The 17,015-nt window shown below is 39.9% G+C and overlaps 1 protein-coding gene and 1 non-coding gene across 3 annotated transcripts; both read right to left on the minus strand.

Moving 5' to 3' along the window:
* Window positions 1-3,426: 3,426 nt before the first annotated feature.
* Window positions 3,427-12,850, minus strand: SLC25A3 (solute carrier family 25 member 3). Of its 2 annotated transcripts, none has more exons than XM_048061085.2 (8): window positions 12,693-12,850; window positions 12,410-12,563; window positions 8,510-8,631; window positions 5,690-5,869; window positions 5,398-5,579; window positions 4,562-4,734; window positions 3,870-3,980; window positions 3,427-3,761 (listed from the first exon to the last, which is right to left on the minus strand). In XM_048061085.2, the coding sequence occupies exons 2-8, from the start codon at window positions 12,555-12,557 to the stop codon at window positions 3,601-3,603; spliced, it is 1,077 nt and encodes a 358-aa protein (XP_047917042.1). In that variant the 5' UTR covers window positions 12,558-12,563; window positions 12,693-12,850; the 3' UTR covers window positions 3,427-3,600. The 2 variants fall into 2 exon arrangements, with proteins under 2 accessions (XP_047917042.1, XP_066850735.1); XM_066994634.1 differs by lacking the exon at window positions 8,510-8,631 and adding an exon at window positions 8,796-8,917.
* Window positions 4,992-5,232, minus strand: LOC125182482 (small nucleolar RNA SNORA53). Its single transcript, XR_007162381.1, has one exon. It is a non-coding gene; the product is annotated as a small nucleolar RNA SNORA53 (small nucleolar RNA).
* Window positions 12,851-17,015: the final 4,165 nt, after the last annotated feature.

A 17,015-nucleotide genomic window follows, 5' to 3' on the forward strand; every position in this document is an offset into this window, starting at 1 on the left:
AAGCTTGTTGTATAGTGGAAAAGGTGAGGTATGTTTTCACAAGTTTAGTTCAGACTGCTAGCCTTGCTTACTTGCTTTAGTGCTGTCAGCAGTGAGGAGTGTATCAGATTGGGAAAGTTAAAAACTTTACTTATTTCATTTCTAAGGGTGCTCAATGATACCCTCTACAATTATTATTGTATTTATTTTTTAAGTGATAGATTCAGGTAGTAATGAATATTACAGCTATGCTACTTACAGCATTATCATCCCATACAGTCCAACCTGTTATGCTATTCAGGACACGTTTACTTTTAGCATGTAGAACTGCCAATTATATTCTAGACAGTAACTAATAAGGAGAACAAGAAAAAAAAAGTTAACAATGGTAAATGATGAATACTGAAAAATGACACAAGTACAGTAATTCCAATGCACTAAAATCTGCTTTTAGACGCCAGAACATCAGTTCAGCCAAGAAGTTTGCTAGCAACAGCCTTCTCCCTTAACACTCAAGTCACAAAAATTGTATCCTGTAAGAAGGCCATGTAGCTATTAAGCTCATCTATCCAAAAGGTACTCATATTTGCTATAAAAAAACACAAGATGTTTATTGGTTTCACTGTGAACTACATCATTTCTATGTAGAAATGCAAATGAATTACAACTATTTGTATTATTATAGCCCATTTTAAAATATGTAACAAGCATTTCAGCAAGTATCAGCATATTTGATCTGCAGTACACTCTAATACAAACACGGGGTGTCAATGGAGTTCTTATTCCAAATTTATGGAGACAGTATGTTTTAAAGCAGAAAGCAGATCTCAGCTCCAGCAATAGCAAGAATGTTTTCTCCTTCATAATGCAATTTACACAAGTAGCACATACACAATCCATGTTTTACAAAGCACTCTTGGGTTAATGATCATTCTGGAGTTACCTAAGTTATATTTTGTTCCAGGGGAGTGCTCCTTTTTGATACAGGACTTTCCTTGCATTGAAAACTAAGCCCATCAAAGGACTGTAGCTCTCCCGCCCCATCTTCTCTACTTTCAGAAAACATACTACGTTATGCTATAAAGCGCAGTTATCAATAACAAAGCTGAGCTTTAAATAATTTTAATACCACCATTTTCCCACTGAAGCTGAATAAAGATTTCAGTGGGTGACCCTTTGTGCAACAGCATTTTATATGTTAAAGCCTTCCATCTCAAACATCCAAACTATGGCTGAATATCAACAAAGTTAGCAGCTGCAAGGCAATTCTCTCCACGGGTTTTCCACTGGAACAGAACACTGGAAGTGGAACTCTTTTGCCTTTCTCAGTCAAAAAAAGAAAAAAAAAAAAAAAGGAAAATGAGAAGAGTTGGCTGTCCCTTGAAGTCTTATCTCAGATTTACCTTGATAAAACTATCTGAGCATCTTTAATATGAGAGTTTCAGGAAGGAGAAAAAGAATTTAAGATTCTCTTATTACTGCACATATTTAAAACAACTGCCCACAGGTTATCCAACTTTTTCTAGAGAAGAACTGCATGATTTTGCTCCACACGACACGAAACAGTCTTGTCTGAGAAATTTAGCTTATCATTGGCTTACTTGACATTTAGTTTACCTCACTGTATAAAGTAACTTTGTCTCACTCTTCTGCCTGTCTTAAAAGTTCACAGTAGTGCCTCACTTTCCCGAGATTAGAAGTTGAAATTTTTCAGCAAAGTCCAGTGTGTTAAAGCATACCTTTAAACATATTCAGATATAAACTATGATATTCAGTGCACAAGTGATGCTTTTTTTTCTTCTTCCCAGAGTAACTCATACAATGTACAAAGTCTCCTTTTAACGCTGTCCTCCATGGAGGGTCTTAGGAGCATTTCACATTTTGTTAAACTTCAAAGCTTCCTGCTCACAACAAAGGCAACAGCACGTATGTACTTTTATCACTGAAATTCAACATCAACGTACTTCATAAAGTATTTTATTTACTTACAGAAGTTGACTTTGCAGTATAACACAGTTACCAAGAATGTGTATTTCCAAGAATGTATGGAAATGTACATTCTTGGAAGAATGTACACTACTTGAATGTTTAGTGTCATGGTAGCAGGGAAATAACAGTAGTTTTAATAGGTTTTACTTTGAATTGCTGCCTTTGAAAATGTGAAATGTTAGTTTACGTGTGTAACATAACTATCCCAAATCTCGGAAAGTCATAGGGTATCCCAAGTGGCAGGATTCTCGACGCTATACGATGTAGTAGCAGAACATCAGATTCCAGTAAGATGTATGTACCAGTCTAGGTATGTCTGCTACTCCAAACACAGCCTGCTTTAATTCTCCTTTTGACTCTAAGGAAGTAGAAGCAATATAACTTACATAAAGCCAAGCTAAGTTTAACATCATCAGCTCAAACACTGAAAGACAACAGATCTGAATGGCTTTGCACAAAGGACACTTATGTTCCAGCTCCACTAAGTGAACAAAGTAGTACTGGACATGGTGAACCCTTTATATGCTATTAGGCATTTTTTGGATTTTGCTCTGTGATTATAAAGTTTCTTGAACAAGCAAAACTCAAAAGGCAGCCTGCTAATTTTACACAAAAGACCAGGGGGAAAAAAAAATTGTCTTTATAAAACATTGCTAGTTTGCAATGCCTACAAGTCTAGAGTTCTTTAAACCAATTAAGGTTCAAAAAAATGGTATGGGCTTCTTGCACTGCAGAAATGTACAGTTCAAACAAAACTCAGTATTAAGGTAATTGAGCCCCCAAAAAAGGGGGAAAGAATCAAATTACAGAAGTACCACGCTTAAGGAAAAGCTGGCAAGTTGAATCTCTACAGTAAGAGACAGTCACTTTTTATTTTACTATAAAGCTGTAGTAAACTTTTAGTGGTTGGATATCTTTGAGAATCTTCATTAACATCAGCTTTATTATTGTTAAAGTAGCAGCTACCATTTAATTCCACACTACAAGCAGAAGGACTAAGATCTTTGGATACAGTTCAAAGGCAAGAGAAGCAGAAATCAGTCAAGTAAGCATAAGTTATGTTGGGATGATCACTTCAGTGCAGAAATAGTTTTATGTGTAAGGCTCCCCTCAACTCTATGGAGAATGCAGATGCCCTAAGCCAGATACCCTACCAGACTGCAGTCTCATCTCATTCGTTTCAGAGTCCAGCTACTGTATAGTAATAGCCGGTATAGACAAGTGAAAGAGGACTCAAAAAAACAGCACAGAACTGCAGTTAGTTTCTGAATTACTACATGGAGAGATTCTTGGGACTTCTCTGGGAACAGCGAAAGCCTACTTTGTTGCAGTTATTTCCTAATTCTCTAATTCCTGAAGTGTAGCAAAGCCTATTTTTTATTTTACTTGGGAAGTATTTGAGGCATTTGCTGCTGTGAAGTGAAGCTTACATATGCAGTAGTAAACAGACACTAAGCACTCCGTTTCTCATTTATTTCAGGTAATGACAGTGGTAGAATTTAAACCCTCACATGGGATGAGGGCACAGCCAATAATGATATCATATAGAGTTTGTTTTCTACATAGTCAAATATATAAAAGTTTCATGAAACTCATCACTGGGACAGCCAGCAAAGTCAGTCCATGAGTTGTCTACTGAGTTAAACCAAGCTTCTTCTTCAGAGATTCTGGCATTTCAGGTGGAGGTGGACGAGGAAGTCTGAAATAAACCTTCACAGAATCATAGATGAACCACTGTAGTGCAGTCAGGGTACCGATCATGATGATACGGGCAAACAGGCCTTTCCATACACCTGCAGAACAAAATAAAAGCCATGAGCATAAGAAGCCAGGGAATAAGAAAGCTCTTGAGAACACAGGAGACCACAAACAATACAAAATGCATGAAGGTAAGGATTTACCTTTGAATCCAAGCCTCATAAGAACCTGTGAGGCAGAACTGCCCTTTTCCTTGTTCAACACAGACACCACAGAGTCAGCAGGATGAGAAACAATTGCACAGAACACACCAGCTGAAAAAACAGTTTGACATTAGTTCTGTGGTATTTTAACTGTACCATTACTATGTACACTAAGCACAACCAACTGAAACCACACCTTCCCTAGACCAATAATAAACTGCACAGAGTTTCGCCAAACCTCCTGGTATCCTAAAAGGTCCATTCTTATTAGTGTTATGTGACTATCAGAAAACACCTCAGCCCTGTTCATGCAGCTAAACCTTCTGCCGAAATAAAACTCATTTGGAGTCTCTGGAAGTTAAAAGTCACTTTTCCGTCCTGATTTCTCCCCCCTTCTTTCAACCTTCCTGGACCTTTCCCATCACAGCAAAGATGCAAGTTTTCCTACTTGAAGCAGCTGTTGTTTCTAAACTTGACATTAACGTAAGAACAATCAAGAGTACCATCCTACTACAGACCCATTTAACCACTCATTCCACTCACAAATTGAATCAAGGTTTTTCAGCTTCACATTTTAATGTTACATGTAAATCCTCCCATTCTGATTCCACCTATTTGATATTCTGAAAAGGGTTAGGCTTCCAGAGTTACTGTACTCCATTAACAAAGTGCAGGACTTCAAGATTGCTTACCAATATAGCCTGCAATAAATGTGACTACCAGCTGTTCTCCTTTTGAACATTCACTTCGTGGCTTGGGAACAACATACTTGTAGAGAGCTTCAACAGTACGTTCAAAGCAGGCAAATTTCATCATTGTGTATGGAATCTGTCTCATCCATAGTGGAGCGACACCTTTGTAGAAACTTAACCAGAGAAGAGAAACTCAGTTTCATTTTCTCTAGCATTTAAGGTATATTTGCAACCTAAAAAAAATTGTTAGCTTATTGCTGTTATCTGCAAAACAACTTCTAAAAACTGACACCGTGAGGCCAGATTGTCACAATACCTATGGAACAGGAACACCCTTGGTTTATTCATTTCCAAGAACTAACAGTTATCACTTTTCAGATTACAATGCACTGCACTAATGCAGTACTGCTACTATAAGTGCAGCAAGGCTCATGTCTGCATACCAGCCAAGTCCTGATAGTGATAAATGACTTGCATATTTACAGCCACTTTTATCAGAACAGAAGGCTAACATGCAGTTATATTACTCTCACATGCCAATGACTCAAGCATCTTTGACTGTACAACCAAAAAAGTTGCTGAGTATCTCTGACTGGAACTGCTGGAAACTGAAGTTATCCAGCAGAACTCAGCACAAAGATACTCACAAAGATGGATCTAAGGAGCATGTGGAACTAACAGACATCTCAGCACAGATTCTTTGATGTTAATTATGTTATCTTGAACTATAAAGACGAAAAATATTATAAGCTAAAGCCAATATTAGTTTTAGCAACAGCCCTTCATTACGAAAAATATTCCAAATCAAGAACCTGAATCGAAATTAAGAGACTTACGCCCAGATGCCTTCTTCTCCAAACATTTTAGGTACAGCTTGCCGCAGAGTGTTAGCATATCCAGGCTGTGTCTGGATGCGAACTTTAGCAGCTTCCATTGGAGCCAGAGCAATGTCAGCAAAAAACTCTGCACTGGCAGATGCAGCTAGATATAGTGAAGTACGCCACAAATATGCATTTTCCTGAAGTGAATTTGAACACATTTTCATTAATCAATCATCCTTTTGTGATTCCTCTGTGTCAGAAATACTGTTGCTGATATACAGTCTCATGCCAAACACTTAAGGCTTACCTCTCCAAGCATGTTGCCATATAGGATTTTGAAAACTTCATAGAAACCAAATTTACAAAGCCCCTGCATCGAATATCCAATAAAGGTTGGAGCCCATCCCTTAGCCAAGCCACGAACTCCATCTTCTTTGACCGTCACTGAAAATCCATTGAAGATGCTCTTGTATTTTTGTGGATCAACCTAAACAGAATAGACAGTTAATTACACAATATAGCTTATCATTTCCCTTCTCACACCCCCATTTGAAATAGAAAATTCTTTTCCTTACAAAGGTGGATTCCTATGGTTCCCTCTATATCATCACAACCACAAAGTTACACTAACGTAAATGCAGTAGGTTGCTTGCTAGTCTCAAACCCTAACTTATTTCAACAGTCAGTATATTCCTCAGTCAGGAACCAAGAAGCCTTAATTGTGCTTTACGTTTATTCTCTGTAGCCCTTCTACATAAGAAAGATTTACTGAAGTCACTATTCTAACACTGACAGTACTATTTTTGTACAATTATACTTAGATTTGATTCTTTAAAAATTTGACAGCTTCTGTCAGCAATCTACTCAACCCTACATGTCACACCTACTTATGAACAAGGTGCTGCACCTACGCCATGTTACCAAGCCTTAAGAATCACCTGATTTTTAAGGAAAAAAAGGTTACTTGTCCATTATTAGTTTGATCCCTCAAGACAGTCAGACTAAGATAGGTAGAGAAAAGCAAATCAAAGAACACTCAAGAACTTCTGCACTTGTGCTTTGACTTTACAGTAAACACTATATTGAAAATATTTTCTGCACACAAAAACTTTGGTTGAGGTCAGAATGGACCTCTAGAGGTCATCTGATACTCTGAGTATCAGACCTTATTAAAAAAGTCAACCTGAATATTTTTGTTTCATCTGAAAGCAAACAACAGAAATTCTGAAACGGGTCATTCTGACAAATTTTAAGTCATGTCCTCTTGCCTTTCATACTTGATATCACCCAACATTTCCTTCGGAGGATGAAAAGTATCAAATTAGAAGCCAACCAAAGCTTTCATGAAAAACTATGGGACATGCATGCAAAACTGCAATGTCTAATTCTTTGTCTCACAGTCTGGCAACAACCTACTTGAGACCTAATTCACTTAAACATTTCAAGTTTAAAAGACTCAATTTCAGAACACTGAAATTCAGAATATTTAATTGGGTACTGTAAAATGAGACAGTCTCATGTCAGAACCATGTTTAATGATCCATAGAACATAATGAACATAGGAGACCACCTCCTCTTAAAAAGATAAGAGAGGATAGGAAACAGCTTTCTTCCTGGAGAATCAAGGAAGAATTGGTAACATGATCTCCTACCGGACCTGTAAAAAGACAAATGTTGACAGGTTTTACAAGGTCACACTGCAAGCCACATGGAACGTTTCTCATTGCACTTTTCTCTACGTGCTAGAGAAGGAAGGGGATGCATCGCCACCCTCATCACAGAAGATAGCCCAAGTAACACACATCTGTCAAGCAACTGAAGCCTAGGATGTATCAGGCTTTGTTCCCAGTGATATATGCAACATTGTAGCACTCTCAGGCGTTCTGTCCATTAACCCAATTCACAATCAGATCAAGAACTGTTTGAGATGCTACATCCTCTTTACCCATGATCAATGTCTTCCTTCCCCTGAAACCCATCCTTGTCTGCGTAGTCAAGCTACCTATCTTGGATTTTGAAGACACACTTTGTCCATAACAATAAATGAGTGCACTTCAGCTACACTCCCAGAAATAACACACACATGCAACTACAGCTTTTCCCTACTGGTAGAAATAGAGATTCTCCACACAGTTAGTTAAGCCTCAATCCAAACTTTGTAGAAAGCATTTTGTAGAAGCATGTTGCCCACTCTTGATGCACCCTGTTTGTCCAATGAGTTACAAAATGACTAGTCTGAGACCAGAATTTCAAGTGTTCTCAAGCATGCAAAAAACCCTTTCCCTGTAAAGTGCTAAGACCTTCTAGAACACAGTTTTAAAGAGTATCACATGCAATTCTCCTAGTGTGACTAGTAGTTCTGACCAGAAAGTAGCGTCCTCTTCATTGCCTCCTCATTTTCAGGCATTCTGTCATTACAAAATTGCCACTTTTAGAATTGGTGTCAGCCTATGCAACAGGGAAGCCATTAACTATTACATTTTCAGAGATTATTAGGTGTGCTTTAATTGGCTTCATTCTTGAGGCACAGACTGGCCTGAATAAACACCGTGGTGTTTTTAGCCACAGCTGTTCAGCAGATGATTTTAGTGTTGAATCTGGTATCATAATTAATTGTAATGAGACTTCACTACTTACAGTTCAATGAAGAAACACTTCTATCACTTCAAGGAAACTAGCCAAGCCATAATTCATGCAGTAATATCCAAGATGTTAATTGCTAAAATTATACACACGTTACTCCAAGCTAAAAAAAACTATTAAGTCTTCAAAACACTGATAGTTTTTCCTTACTTCAGACACACATTAATTGTGCTAGGTAGCCTACCAGCCAGCAAGGAATAACATCATAGTGGGTGCTGTTTGTTTTTTGTTTGTTTTTTCAAGAAAATATAGTAAGCTGAACCTGTCTTAAATACAGTCAAAAATAACTTACCCAGGTTAGCCTAAATGCCTCATCTTCCCTTGGAAGTGGTATTTTGTTAAGCTGCACAGCAGTAGACTTGAGAATTTATGCTCAATTTATTTGCTGTGTGTTGACCAGAAAAGGTTGTACAACCTACTGTAAACTCTTAGTATGCTGGCTATGTACAGAAAAAGTTTAAGAAACTTATAAGTTAATACAAACCTGCATACGACATTTCACTAAATCCAGAGGTACGACAGCAGTGTGTGTCAGGCCACAACTTAGGACCCCACCAAAGCCACAGAGAGCATAAAACTTGAGCGAGCCATATTCACAACTGTATTCTGCAGCAAAAAATAAAGACACACCATGCTTTTACATAAACTCCATGCTCTGTTGGACAATGATGTCCACGTGATAGTTTAAGGCTCCATTTCATTAGTAGATTAATTATACCACACTAAACATGCTTTATCAGCTTCACCACATACTGACATGCAGAACAAACCTGTATTCTGCATTTAACCAGGTCTAGAGGAACCAGTGCTGTATGTGTTGTTCCACAGCTAATAATCCCACCAAGGCCACAAAGCATAAAGAATCTGCCTGAGCCATATGCACAGCTGTATTCTATTTAATTAGAAAAAAATTACAAATATATGATCAACCAGACATGGTAATGAAGATCAGAAGAGAAACAAGATTGACTGAGTGCTATCTTCTCAAAATTATTACACTAAAACAAGCTCCCAAGCTATACTGCGTAACTATAGCATTAAAAATAATTCCCTTGTTTTAAATTAACACATTTTAGACTGTCAAAATCTGATTCTAAGCCTTCCAACTTAAGTTTATGCCTTTAAAAAAAAGCAGTGAAAGTTTTAGCATACAGTACACTTATCTCATATAAATTAATCCCATAAACTACTAGTAGTAATTATGACTCAAAATTGCAATATCAAACATTCTCTTATATCAAGGAAATAAGCAAGGGAAGTGTTTCTCTAGTATCCTGGAAAGAAAGCTGCTCTTTTCTTTAAGCCCTTTCCTTAGTTCTTAAGGAAATACTATAGTTAAAATCTCACACTAACATTGATTGTGAAGACCACAGAGATCAGATTAAGGCTGAATTTTTTCTTTATACAGGTAATTTTCAGATTCTTCATGCAGACACATTTTTCTTTCAAATGTAGAAACTGAGATTTACACATCTTCTGTGTAATGAAACTCTAGATTTTTCTTAGACTTAATCATCACATTTAATGTTAATTAATAAGGCTCATTAAAGAAGCTTTTGGATCATGTTCAGTCAAGGGATATTTAACTTGCACTGCTCCACACAGCACTGGGTATAAAATCATCCACTTTTAAAAGTTGTTTTTGTTTTGATACATGAATTCTAATGGAGCAAAGTTACTCCAGTTAAAAAAACAAGAATCAGTTTCTCTTCCATTTTTTAAGAAGCTATACAATATAAGAACTATTATGATTACACACAACCAGAAAACACTCAATATACTATTAACAGCAAAAATAAGCATAAGATAGCAGCACATCTCTGCTTCTGCGACAAATATTATATATAAATAAACAAAGCTATAATACAGAATAAGGACATAGAAAAAACACTTATAGAAAATATTCCCCAAGAGTGGAAATGGATAATTTGGGTTCCTTTGCTATTAGTGCTATATATGCCACTGTAATAGAACAGACATTAAGTGTTACACCAATTTAGGAAGAAACATATCCAGAGAAGCGCTAATGAAAATCACGACACCAAAAATCTACCCTTGAATTCAGAGTTTCTCTGCCGTGTTTTTTTTCTTCTGAAATAAATTCCTTTGTGAACATGAACAAAAATTTCCAATTACATTTAAAAGCATCAAGAGATCACCCATTAACACTAGCTGACTTATTCAATTTATAGCTTCCCTATTATAGAAAAGCTTCCCCAAAGCGTTCCAGATTTTTCATCACACTGTTTCTCACCGTATTCTTCAAAACTAATCACGAAGACAATAAAAATGACATTTTCTCTTTAACCTGTAAGAATTTTTTAAATTTTTTAAACTTACTGCTCATTGCTATACAAATGCTACTCCTGGACTTGCATATACCTAGCATGGTTAAGCTGGCAGCTTTCCAGACAGTAGTAATATTCTGTTTAAAACTCATCAGAATGATTAGTTAAACATACACAGGCGAGGTTTTCTATGCAGATGCATTCAGAGCAGACTCCAGGTCTGAATTACTGGACAGCTCTGTCCAGCTTTATCTTTGGCCTGTGGCATAGTAAGTACTACAGTACTGCCATACTGCCAAGATACCTGAACTGCTTTTTCACACTCCCTTTTACACATCAGTTTACTGTTACTCCCCAACCTTTGTAAAAGCCATACAAACTTAGAGCTTTAAATATCTAGTTTATTAAAATGGTACTCAGACTGATCTGCCAGCCAGACATTCAGAAACAGTACCTAAGACAAGCAAGCCATTATCAATTTGCCGTATGCTCTTTACGTGTACCTATGCCCGCAGTTGTATAGCAGTATTAGGAAAAGAAAGCCATAGTAGATACCTGGATTTCTATTTCAGAAGCAGTCAAGAACGCCATTCTAACATACCTAGATGCCCACATAAGATAAATGCCCTGAAGCTACTCAAATATACAGTGCAAAAACATGTCTACTCTGTTACGTAAAATAGTCATAGTCCTTGTTGTGATGTAGCTGTCATCTTTGCTTCAGATTTGAAGCATTAACAAGGACAAATTCCAAGAGCTGATCATAAAACACTCTGCCTCGAGCTGCGTTATGGTTGATGCCCCAAGCTGAACTCAAAAGGTCTTGTGCTTTGTACTGACTTTGTGTGACCTTGCATAAGCTCAGATATCTTCTGCAACATGGTTATTCTCCGAACACAAAGGCCAAGAGAACTACGTGACATGTGAAACAAAAAAAATACCAGGAAAGACTAGCAAAGACTAAGAGTCAAAGGTAATCAGTATCTGCCTATAAAATAGATGAAAATTTAACATAATACTTTTAAGAAATACGTGTACTTACAGAATATATTTAGACACACTGAAGAGTGATTTTGGGTTTTATTTAGCTAAATTATTACTACTGAAACCCAGAAGTATTTTTAATTTAATAAAAATCTAACACCCAGTTGTCTTTCACATCCTACATTGAATATGAAAGCATTAACATACTTCAACAGTTACAGTATTTCAGAAGGTGTGTCTTGTTGAAATCATTTTACGGTATTTTTTGATAAAAGCAAGCACTAACATACTTAAACAGTTATACTATTTCAGAACATGCATGTTATCGAAATCCTTTTATAGTGTTTGGTTTTTTTTAATAAAAAACAGGCAGATGCTTTCCTATCAACAGCTTCAAAGAATCTGAATTTTAAGAACTACTTTCACTATTGGGAGTATCGTCAAGGTCTGACCTTGGGAAGTCGTGACTGCTATAACAAGACATGCAGGACACATTTGGACTTGAACCTAAAAAGCATCACTGTATCTTATGTAACAGCTATCTTGAGTACGCCCTACATCTACTGAACTTACAAGGAGAAAAAGAAAGCAGAACAGAATGCGTATGAACGTTCAGGTTTCCAGCTGTGAACAAAGGCTCAAACAAAAAAAAAACCTAAAACCAACAAATAAAAAGGATATTTCATCTCCATCCAGAGTCACCGATTCATATGGTGCTTCCTCTTCTCCTCAGGAAGAAGCACGGGCCTACAGCCTCTGCCCCCGAGGCCGCAGGCCCAGCAGAGCTAGATGAAGCAGCCTCCCACCCCCGAGGGGGCCTCCATCGGGGCCCCTGCAATCGCCCCGGCCCAGGACCTTCCCGTGTCCTCTGCCGGTAACGCCGGGCCCTTGGTGCCACCCAGCACACGCCGCCCGGAGAGCGCTGCAGGCTGCCAGCGCCTCCCCCGCCCGTGCCCTTCCTCGTCCTCCAAGCAGCCGCGCGTAGGCCCAGCGCCGGCTCCTCCCCACCCCGGGGGCCGCTGCGCCCTCTCCGTCGTCCTAACGGGCGCGGGCACCGGGCCCCGCTCCGCCGCCACCCCCCCGTCCCCCCCGTCCCCCCCCGCCGCTCTCACCTTCAGCAGCGGACGCGGCCGCCAAGCTCCGCCGCGTGCTGGGCGCCTCGGCGGGCTCCGGGCGCTTCCTCACGCCGTCCTGCACCAGCTGGAAGTGCGGCGCGTAAAACGGGTTGAGCCGGGCGAGCGGCGCGATGGACGAGAACATGGCGACCTGGGGCGGGCGACAAGAGCACAGCGGGGCGGCGAGGGCCGGGCCCGGCACGCGTGAGGCGGCCTTGGCGAGCGGCGGGCCCGGCCGGGCGGTTCGCCCCCCTCGCGCCCCCCCCCCAGCCCGACTCACCTCCTAAGATGGCGGCGGCGCGCGGCCCGCTGCTCGGCCGGCGGCAGGGCTGAGAGGCTGACCGCGGGCCCGGCGCGGTGACTTTGTCCTTCGCCGACGCCGCGGGGAGGAGCCAGCGCCCAAGAAGCCGCCAGGCGATTGGCGGAGGCGCACCGAGAACCGGCACCGCCGCGCGCGCGCGCGGCCCGCGCCGACGCCCTTCCTGCGGTGGGGGAGGGGGCGGCGGGGGCCTCAGCGCGGGCACGGGGGGTGGGTACGGGGCCTCTCGGCCCGGCACTGCCCTGGCAGCCCTCCCGGTGCCGCCGCAGCCGTGCTGGGTGCTGGCCCCGTGGCCGTGGCTCACCCCGCCCTGCCCACACGCAGGCCCTCAACCGGCTTTGGCCATCCATGTCCCGCGGTCACCTCACGGTGACAGTGACCAGAGGCGGCCCTGGCCCCGTCTGAACGCCCTTTCTGTCTCCACAGACTCTATTCTTAACAACGGGCTCGCCCCCACGGCCCTGGATAAGGCCAAGCCCGGCGAGGAGGCCCAGCCACCGGCCCCCACGGGCTGCGGCCTCCCCGGCTCGTTTCACCCTTGTAGGATGAGCACAGCAGGCACCCAGATACAGCCCGCACCTCGGTTACTGCAGCCACAGGAGGGGCAGTTACCGATTTTGAAGGCAGAACATTTAATGCAGCAGCCCTGCTTTAGCTTAGCTACCTTAACTATGCCTTTTCTAACATTCTTCACATGCTACAAAACTAGAACAACACAGATCACCTCTCTATTCACTGAAGAGGTAAAAACTCCAAGGTTTCTCTAACTTCAAGGCAGCTATTCCATTATAGTGCTCCTTAATGTAAGCCCACAAGACAAAGCACCAGACACAGCCACAATAAAATAAAGGGCTCAAAGCAGTTACACAACTAGTAGCACACCTGTACCGCTACACAAGAAATATCCCTTTGGAACTTCCAGCAGCATGACCACCTGCTATGCTAACCTTACAACTTAGCTCCACTCGACTTGATTCACAATAACGTTAATCCAGGCAGACTGTCAAAAACGACAAGCATAACAGCACTGTCACAGAAGTCTGGGTTGGCTAACTCCCCCTTGACTAAACTAGACTCCGGCTGCTGAGTATGAAAAGGTCAGCTGAAACTTGCATACTTTAAATAGCTTCATTTAGCAAGCAGTTGAGAACCTGAAGTACAGTTCCCTTCATTGCCACTGACAGCAAGGACAACAGGCCAGAATTGTTCTTTTTGCCATTACTCATTCTACTCTACTCACTTGCATCTAAATTGATAGCAATATCTTTTATCTGAAAGCCAAACACTAACACTTATTTTTAATTAGTCATGTTTGGAGGTTATTAGCTGAGACTTGGGCTGTTATCTTGAAGTTACATATAAAGGACTCCAATTCTTGCAAACTTGTCTGATTTTTAACACTTGCAAACTTGTCTGATTTTTAACACGCAGAAAACCTATGCTCCTTCCAATTATGAAACATGTGACTATATTTATATTCACAGTGGCAATTTGTGTGCGTAACCAGTACTGATACTTGAAGAGTTACAGCCTGTAGAACAACCAGTTATTTGGGTTTAGCTAACAATTAACTTCAAACCACTGTACTATTAAATACTATTAAAAGGCAGAACCTAACATGTCCCTGTGAAAATACAGGGATAACATGTTCCTGTTGAATGCCTATCATTTTATGCAGTTTCTTTTCCTACATGTGAAGGAATAAAATTGCAATAGCCTGTAATTTGAACCATCTGACTTCTGATCACAGTGAAAATAGTAATGGATGAAGACTTGAAAGACGCTACCTTTTCATGTCTGCCTGTCTCAGATTCATAGAAAAGACAGCCATTTTAAGATAAATCCATCTTTTTAAAATCAGCAGTTTCCCAAACATTGGGGAAATAGGAAAATACCAGTTTGGAAACCAAAGCTTTCCTAAACACACGTCTTTTTCTATTATTAATACACACCCCAGAAGCATGCAATGAAGAAACTTTACACTAGTTTGTTTTACAAGAACTTGTCTTAACAAGAACCTGGCACACATCTACCCTTTTGGTCAAGCCCATGAAGTCAAAGCTCTTATAAGCCCATTCTCCACGTTAACCTACTGTTTTCACAAATATACTAAGAGATATCAAAGGTGTGGATGGATGCTTTGCTAATCTGGTTAGCACAAGTAGCATCTGCTCCGCTGGTAAGCATGTATTTTACATACCCAGTCACTGTAAAAGTGTCAAGAGCTACTAAACAGTGATTCCAGAGAATCAGTAACAGGTCAAGTCAAAGCTGTGAGTAGATTTCATAGCCCAAGGGAAGAAGCTTTAACACCACAGCACCTCCCTCACCAGGATCCAAAGTAACTAGACTGAACTACAGCAGTCACCTCCTCAGAACGCAGAAGCAGCAAAACCTTTCCTATTCTTACTATTCACTACCATAAGCCTCCTCACCTTAGTAATTCTTTTCTAATTTGAGTTCTCCCCAGACATACTAATATATAACCAGTACATATATGCATATTTGTCACCTTAGGACTATTTTACAAGTTGAATTGACTCAGACCATATGCTGTATGAACACATTCATGTATGCAACTGTCATAGCCTGCAGTTGCACCAATGCAAAGCAGCCTGGTGCACTCCCCGAGGAAACAGAAAAGTAATAGGAAAAATGTTAGACAAATGTAATTAGCCTTAACAAGCAATATTAAAAAAACTGCCAAGTAAAAGCTAAACAGACAACTGAAAGTACACTGAAATACCTGAGCTTGCAAACACAAGATTTTAAAAATTATACATCACAACCTAACCCACATCTGTTTTGACTAGCTAGGTGAAGCAAGCCAAAAATAATACACAACATATACCACACAATTTTACAAGTTTCACTTGCAGTATACACATTTTTTCTGCTGAAGAGCCTTCTTACAGAGCTCTGTTATTTAAAGGCATTATTTTTGAACTAACCTGTTCCTATTTAACTTCATACAAACTAGTTACAAATAAAATAAAGGCATTTTGTGTACAGAACCATCTGAGAAGGTGGTGGCAAAAACTGAGGATTTTGGTACTGTAGAGACTTTCACAGGTCAAGCCATGAGAAAAACGGCATTCTGCAGGACAGTACAGACATACTGCTATGTAAACCTGAAGAGGAAATAATTCCTTCACAATGTTTCCTACTTAAATGCAATTGATGTTTCAAACCTCAATTTTAAATTAAAGACCCTCCTTGAGAGTTTCCTGTCTTATATACCATGTAAACTCTCACAGCCTTACCATGAATCAGGTGCATAAAATTAAGTTCCAACACTGGAAGTGTTGGAACATGGAAGTGATTCTTAGCCTGATACCAGACACCTGAAACTGTGAATGTTAACAGATTACCACACAGTTTAAATGGGAGAAGTTTAAGCTTCATGTTAGAAAGCTCTCATTCAGACTGGGAAAATAAAAATCTGCCATGTTTTCAGTATCCTACACAGCAAGACCAATGATGGAAGGGGGAATACAGCATAACATACACCCAACAAAAAACATTTGTCCTGATTAATTGACACAGACTCTTTTCAGATGTTTTGTAACCTCTAGCCTAAAAGTAAACTTAAATAATTACTACATAAGAATTCAACTGATCTTTGTAACTGGAATTTGGATGCTATTATATTACTAGCCAATACAATTGCTCTATTTTGTGATTGCTGCTGAAATTTTAACCCGATTCTGTCTAAATGTCAAGAAAAACAAAAAGATCACTCATTTCTGGAAGATAAATTGTTTCCAACTACAAGTGAACTGCACATAGATCACTTTAAAGACTTACGTGGAAAAGTCTTTACCTACTGTGAATTAACGCTGAAGTTGAAAGGTGTCTTTTGGAGATTCTCCAAAACAGTGCATAAATGAAAGAATGATGACATTTAATTGCACTGCAGGGTTTTTGTTTGTTTTTGATGACACTAGCAGTATCCCTGAGGAAGGTCGACTGAAAGTATTCCATGTAACTAGAGAAGATAAAGATATATTTCACATTAACACATGTAGCAAAGTGGGATGAAAAATAACATGAAAAGGAAAATTCTTCATCACCAAAAAGCTGCCTAGCTTTTCCCCTGTTCAAAGTAAAGACCTAATGTATGCTAAAAGATTACTGTACAAAAATTATAGTGCAAGTGTTATGAATATTTCCCTTACCAAATGTTGACACAAACCATTCTGTTTTTAGTATCAGATTTATTTACCTTTATAAACATGGAATTCCTAGCAGCACAAAACACCACTGATGCACCAATTGTCTTAC

The sequence above is a fragment of the Anser cygnoides genome, chromosome 1, assembly GCF_040182565.1.
Source record: "Anser cygnoides isolate HZ-2024a breed goose chromosome 1, Taihu_goose_T2T_genome, whole genome shotgun sequence".
Taxonomy (NCBI): Eukaryota; Metazoa; Chordata; class Aves; order Anseriformes; family Anatidae; genus Anser; species Anser cygnoides.

Coding starts and splice junctions, on each gene's coding strand:
- SLC25A3 (XM_048061085.2), bottom strand. CDS start 12,557: ATGTTCTCGTCCATCGCGCCGCTCGCCCGGCTCAACCCGTTTTACGCG. Junction 5,580..5,689: donor ATGGCAACATGCTTGGAGAG/GTAAGCCTTAAG, acceptor AATTCACTTCAG/GAAAATGCATATTTGTGGCG. Junction 3,981..4,561: donor ATTTATTGCAGGCTATATTG/GTAAGCAATCTT, acceptor CTGTTTTTTCAG/CTGGTGTGTTCTGTGCAATT.